At 55.4% G+C, this 6,177-nt stretch overlaps 1 protein-coding gene across 3 annotated transcripts; it reads right to left on the bottom strand.

Moving 5' to 3' along the window:
- Positions 1 to 2,414: 2,414 nt before the first annotated feature.
- Positions 2,415 to 5,453, bottom strand: DDIT4 (DNA-damage-inducible transcript 4). Of its 3 annotated transcripts, none has more exons than XM_011927768.1 (3): positions 5,367 to 5,453; positions 4,020 to 4,284; positions 2,415 to 3,746 (listed from the first exon to the last, which is right to left on the bottom strand). In XM_011927768.1, the coding sequence occupies exons 2-3, from the start codon at positions 4,222 to 4,224 to the stop codon at positions 3,253 to 3,255; spliced, it is 699 nt and encodes a 232-aa protein (XP_011783158.1). In that variant the 5' UTR covers positions 4,225 to 4,284; positions 5,367 to 5,453; the 3' UTR covers positions 2,415 to 3,252. The 3 variants fall into 3 exon arrangements, with proteins under 3 accessions (XP_011783158.1, XP_011783153.1, XP_011783168.1); XM_011927763.1 differs by lacking the exon at positions 5,367 to 5,453 and adding an exon at positions 4,376 to 5,031; XM_011927778.1 differs by lacking the exon at positions 5,367 to 5,453 and adding an exon at positions 4,372 to 4,409.
- Positions 5,454 to 6,177: the final 724 nt, after the last annotated feature.

Genomic DNA, 6,177 nt, shown 5'->3' with positions numbered 1-6,177 from the left:
TGTTTTTTGTAGAGATGGGGTTTCACCGTGTTAGCCTGGATAGTCTCAATCTCCTGACCTCGTGATCCACCCGCCTCGGCCTCCCAAAGTGCTGGGATTACAGGCGTGAGCCACCACGCCCGGCCAAAGTTGATTTTATGTGTAGGTCTTTATAAGCTTTCTTAGCTTTCCGGTTTAGCAACAAATAAGCCTGCCCCATTTTCTTTTAGGGAGTCCAGTACCTGGAGCAAAGCTCCCTGCCACATCTTGGAGACCTCAGGACCCAGAACTGTCTTGGGCCTCAGCAAGCCTCTTCCCTTTCACCCAGACTCAAGCTACAGGGCTCCCACTTGCGGACCCTTCTGTCCTGCTGCAGGAGGATTTTCAGGCCCTGTGAGAATGAGGAAAACCAGTTTGGCTGTGGGAGAAGGTATCTCAGCTGAGCTAGCTTGGGAACCCAAGTTTTGATTTGGCCTCAGTCTGACTGTCTAAGAAAAGGTGCGGTGCTGGGCTCAGCTGCATCCTTGGCTTGGAAAGGGGCTAATGCTGACCAACGTATCGCTTCAGAGTAGAGTCTGTCTACTCTGAAGACAGACAATTGTTTCCTTGCTTCTCTTTTGAGACTAGGGAGGCAGGGTCATGAGCACTGGCACAGATCTCAGTTCCTGGGAAAGTGCCCTTCAGACTCAGCCCAGGTGTCAAGCTTGCTTCACTCTCAGCCCTGAATCTCAAGAGGCTGGCAGTGGACAAAGTCAGCCCTTATCCAAGATGATGACCATTCCAGGGCTTGGGCCTCCATTTACTAATTTGTAAAACATTACAAACCCCTGCCGCCCCACCCACCCCTCACAGGGTGGCTATTAGGAGTATGTGCTAAGAAAACAGATGTGAGGGCTTTCCTAACACTGCTCTGGGCATCGTCTTCACTTTTCTCACCATCCATTTCCAAATGCACTTCCAACCCAAGTTTATTCATTTCAGGGACCAAGTCATTCAGTTCTACCAAAGGGATGTGGGTCTTCCAAGTCATCGTAAAGTTTAGGACCCTCCATTGAAATCCCTGATGTAAATGCAGATTTCTGGGGCCCTGGCCCAGATGCACTGAGAATCTCCAGGAGGGCCCATGTGATCTGATTACACACACTCAGGTGGAAGAACCACTGTTTTACAGTCTTGAGCAAACAAGGCCTGTCTGGGACCAGGAAGAGAAACAAGGGAGATAACTCTCCAAAGGCCAGTTGGTGTGGGTGGATGTAGTCCCAGGGAAGAAGGGGGAAAGGCCTTGGACTTCATCTGGCCCAACGCCAATTTGCCAATTTCTCTGATAAGGAACTTAGGACCCAGAGTGCACAATGAATCTTTTGTTTTGTTTTTAGAGACAGGGTCTTGCTGTCACCCAGGCTGCAGCCTTGAACTCCTGGACTCAAGCAATCCTCTGGCTTCAGCATCCCAAGTGACTGGGACAACAGGTGCATAGAGGGCATCTGGGTGACCCAAAGCATCGTTAAAATAGGCCTGCTATCTCCTTGCTCTCTAAGCCATTAGCACTCCTTCCCTCACCTGTGTGTGTGCAGGGAGTTCTGCACCCGCCTGGTCCAGACTTCCTTCCAGTGGCAGCTCACACCCCTCTTGGTTCCTTGTCCAGTGAGAGGCATGACCTAAATAGCCTTTTTCAAACTCCCCCTCTTAGCCTTTTCATATCCAGAGATAAGATTTGTAATTTTCATGATGGCAGAACAACTGTGATTTTTTCTCCCACAAAGAAAAAAGGTATTTTCTAATTCTTTCACTGTTTGTTTATTTATTTTTTATTTATTTATTTTGAGATGGAGTCTTGCTCTGTCGCCCGGGCTGGAGTGCAGTGGCCGGATCTCAGCTCACTGCAAGCTCCGCCTCCCGGGTTTACGCCATTCTCCTGCCTCAGCCTCCCAAGTAGCTGGGACTACAGGCGCCCGCCACCTCGCCCGGCTAGTTTTTTGTATTTTTAGTAGAGACGGGGTTTCACCGTGTTAGCCAGGATGGTCTCATCTCCTGACCTTGTGATCCGCCCGTCTCGGCCTCCCAAAGTGCTGGGATTACAGGCTTGAGCCACCGCGCCCGGCCACTGTTTGTTAAAGAACTTGGGCTCAGTGGACCCTCCTGTCTGGGCAGCCAGGTGAGTTCTCCCTCTGGACACTCTGGCATGGGGGGAGGTCTGACTCACCCCCTACCTTCAGGGGTTTCCAGTGTTCTCCTGGTAGCTTCAGCCAGCACAGAGCCAAGGGTTCTTGGCACAGATGGCACACGGTACACATACCTCTGTCACCAGGCTGGCAGGCAGTCCCGGAAAGGGACGGAGGGACACACAGGTGAACCCCAGGGCCTGATGAGACCTGCTTTTCACTAGCACCGATCTCCCTCCTTTTCACTTCATGGCACTGATGAGAGACTCAACCGTTTTAACAAACATGTTTATTAGAAAAGTAAAAAATATTGCATAGGTCTTAATACTTGAACATCAAGTGTATTCATGAACAGTGAGTATCTTATCTTCATGTAAACAGTTCTAGATGGAAGACCCAGATGGCACTCCTCCCAGGGAGGGGTTCCAGCCCCCACCCTCTCGGCCCCTCCCTCCCAGCTCAACTCCACAGCACACGGTGGGGGAAGGGTTGAACGCAGCTCCCAGGTGTATTTTTTCAAGTGTCAAAGATCTCTAGTGATCCCTGACACCCACCCCTTCCTACTCTTACATTCATGCGTCTGTAAGATAGCTGCCTACAACAGGTCAGTAGTGATGCTCCGATCAGAAAGACAAAAGATACAAAACAAACGAACAACACACTTGGTCCCTTCAGACCAGTAAGATACACAGACCACCTCCACAACCTCCCCCCTCCCTCCGGCTGCTCTGAGGAGCACCTGCCCTTTCACCCTGGGCCAGGCCGAGGCCTGAGCAGCCCAGCTGCTCTCTGGCTGTCACACCACTGTTAACTGTCAGTAACAAAAATAATAAGGTACATGCTACACACACATCCAGCTGGAAGCCTTGTTGGCCCCTAAGCCTTTGTTTCATGCTACAGTACTGAGGGGTATGTGTCCCCAATGCACAGCCACCTGCACACAACTCAATGAGCTTCCTGGGAAACACTGTTCCCCCACCTCCACCTTAGGTGGCTGCCTCAGTTTTCCAACCACAGGAATCAGTCCCTCAGCTCCTGCCTCTAGTCTCCACCCCAAAAGTTCAGCTGTCTCTGCCTTGGGGGGGCACTGTCAGCTCCCGCAGGTTGAAGTTCAACACTCCTCAATGAGCAGCTGTTCCGAGCTGTACAGCTTCTTCTTGATGACTCGAAAGCCAGTGCTCAGAGTCAGGGACTGGCTGAAGCCAGGGAGGAAAGGAGAGTTGGCGGAGCTAAACAGCCCCTGGATCTTGGGCCAGAGTCGTGAGTCCAGGCGCAGCACGAGGGTCAGCTGGAAAGTGGGCACCAGGCTGGGGTCGAGTGCCAGCTGGCCCACGCTGTGGCAGCTCTTGCCCTGCTCCACGCAGACGTCCAGCAGCGCCCCCCGCAGGCCGCACGGCTCGCTGTAGGCCAGGCGTAGTAGTTCTTTGCCCACCTGGCTCACCAGCTGGCCAGGCATCAGCAGGCGCGCAGGGCGCCGCGAGCCCAGACGCGCCTGGGCCAGGCTCTCCTGCAGCAGCTGCATCAGGTTGGCACACAGGTGTTCATCCTCAGGGTCACTGAGCAGCTCGAAGTCGGGCAACGACACTCCATCTAGGTAAGCCGAGTCTGGAAAGGAGAGCACACAGGAAGGGGTATTAGAGCGGCTTCAAAAGGAAACGCACAGGCGGGGGAGGTGCTGTTTCCTTAAGAAACCAACGCTCCGTCCCACTTCGTGCCTCAGTTTCCGCCTCACTCACCTTATACTCCAATTCCCCCTGCCCCCAAGCAATCTGGGTCCCGATGGGATAGGAAGCCAAGGTGGTTCTGACCCCTTCCAGCACCAGGGCTTCCCCACCTTCCCGGCCCCTCGAGTCGCGTCGGCACCCGCCCACCGCTCACCTTCCTCCGGCCCGAAGCCACTGTTGCTGCTGTCCAGGGACTCGCAGTCCGAGCTCTCCAGGCTCGTAGAGCGGTCAAACCCCTCCTCTCGGGCCGCCGACCCCCAGGCTGAGCGCGGCGGCCGATCTGGGGTGGGAGTTCCGGACGAGGGCGAAGAGGAGGTGGACGACGACGACGACGAGAAGCGGTCCCAAAGGCTAGGCATGGTGAGGACAGACGCCAGGGCGTTTGCTGATGAGCACAGAGTGCCGGAGCGTAGAAGCCGCTGTAAGACAAGAGGGTCACCGACCAGGCGTCAGTCTGGGGACCAGACCAGACCGCGAGCTCTAGGACCCACACACAGAAGGGACACTCACCAGCTAGCGCGGTCAGCGAGAACTGCTAAGACAAGTGCGTCCTGCCGCTTGAATGGGTGTGCGAACCGGTGCCAACCACCGAGAGCTGCCCAGACCTGTCCCTGCTCCACACTCGCACCTCCCCCTTGGCCTGCTGCTCCCTAACACCAGCGCGGAGCAGCCTATAAGGACTAGCGCGGCAAGGCCACGCCTTCTCTGCTCCACGACCCAATCCAGACCCGGGAGTGTGGCCCGCCTTGGCCAATGGACTCCGGGCGCACGTAAGCAACGTTCTCTCCTGCCCGGTGACAGCGGCCGGGCCCCGCCTCCATTGAGCCCCAGAACGCTCGCAGCCGAACCCCGACCCACCGCCACGCCCCCTTTCTGGAAAGGATCCGCGGCGGCTGCAGCTGCCAAGGTCCCCGAGGGCGCTAGCGGCAGGGGAGGATCAAGGAAAGACTTGTTTATTATAGGGTTGCATTGCTGGGGGAGGGGACAGCCCATGACCAGGCTAGGAAGAGAGGCAGGGAAGCGTGAGGGGGCGGCGGGCAAGGAAAATGGTTGCCCCCAGCGTCTTGGATCCTAAAGCTTCGGGCACAACTGGGAACACACGGGGGGAATGCCTGTGGAACGGCGGCGCGGGAGCAGACGTTAGCCCGGCCTGCCCTCGCGCCCTTACCCCCTCTATTCCTGCTATGCAAAGGGTCGGGATATGGGGGTGGGGTCCACAGACTGGGCAGCTCCGGGCACCATGCTGCCCCTTCCCTAAGGCCTCACCTGCCCATCCTAGCGTTACTCTACAGCCCCAGGACATAGGTTAATGGGGATCCCTGCCTCCCAAACCCTATCCGCTTCCACCTTCTAACTGCTCCCAAGGAGAAGGCTTGAGGAGAGTGGTTAGAGGAGTGTGGATGGGCCTGGGTTCATAGCGCCCAGTGCAACGAGGATCCACAGCAGTGGGACTCACAGACCCATCCTCCCGCCCGGCGGACTGCAGGCTGCGAGGCCGGGCCTTCCTGCCCAGGCGCCCCCCGGGTCCTAGCGCCCAGCCCTCCCATAGCGCTTTGTGTGAAAGACCCAGACGGTTGCATCAGGACCGAGGACCGAGATCTCTGGAAATGCCAGGGAGTGCAATGGCCATCCCCTGTTTCGTCATTCAGGCGGGGCCGCAGGAAATCTGGCCTGGCAGCAGTGCTCGGAGGCTAACAGTGGTTGCCGAGGTGGGTGGAGGTTGGGACGGACTCGACCTTTATTGCTCTAAAGGTTTATCAGTCTGGGACACGGGGACCCTGATGGAAGAGGGAGCCAAACTTACATCAGACGCCCAGGGCCCCCGGGGCGAGCAAGGAACCTAACCAGATAGGCGGGCCTTGCCTCGGGTCAGGCTTGCTTTAGCGTGACAAATGACACTTGCAGGAGATGTCAGGCCACTGCCCTCCTCAACCTCCATCCCCACCCCAACTTAAAAAGAAAAAAGAAAAAGTTGACACTTGGGCCAAAACTTAGAACCTGAAAGAACCAGAATCCAAGCCCTGTACCCTACTCTCATTTTACAGGTGGAAGACCCACTTATGGAGACAAATTTATGGATAAAAAAAGAAATTAGGGGATCCAGGAGACATCTTAAAGACAGCTGCAGAATGGAATAGTTTGTGAGCCACTGGGACTTTCACGGCCTTCTCTTCCCATTCTTAAAGCTGTGTCACTTGTTGGAGCCTTAAAGACACCAAATTGCTTAACAATGGGGATATAAAAATTAAAAATAATAAATAAAAAGACACTGGATCAAGGCAACTAGAAGAAGTTCTTGGAGGGCTGGAGTA

This window comes from Colobus angolensis, unplaced genomic scaffold (genome assembly GCF_000951035.1).
Source record: "Colobus angolensis palliatus isolate OR3802 unplaced genomic scaffold, Cang.pa_1.0 Scaffold12, whole genome shotgun sequence".
Taxonomy (NCBI): Eukaryota; Metazoa; Chordata; class Mammalia; order Primates; family Cercopithecidae; genus Colobus; species Colobus angolensis.
Note: the sequence above shows the minus strand (reverse complement) of the source record. Positions and strands in the feature narration are given on the sequence as shown.

What these genes read in the sequence shown, in the direction of transcription:
- DDIT4 (XM_011927768.1), bottom strand. Translation starts at nt 4,224, where the DNA reads ATGCCTAGCCTTTGGGACCGCTTCTCGTCGTCGTCGTCGTCCACCTCC. An exon ending in TGGCTTCGGGCCGGAGGAAG is followed by an intron (nt 3,747 to 4,019) that starts GTGAGCGGTGGG and finishes TCTCCTTTCCAG; the next exon opens with ACTCGGCTTACCTAGATGGA.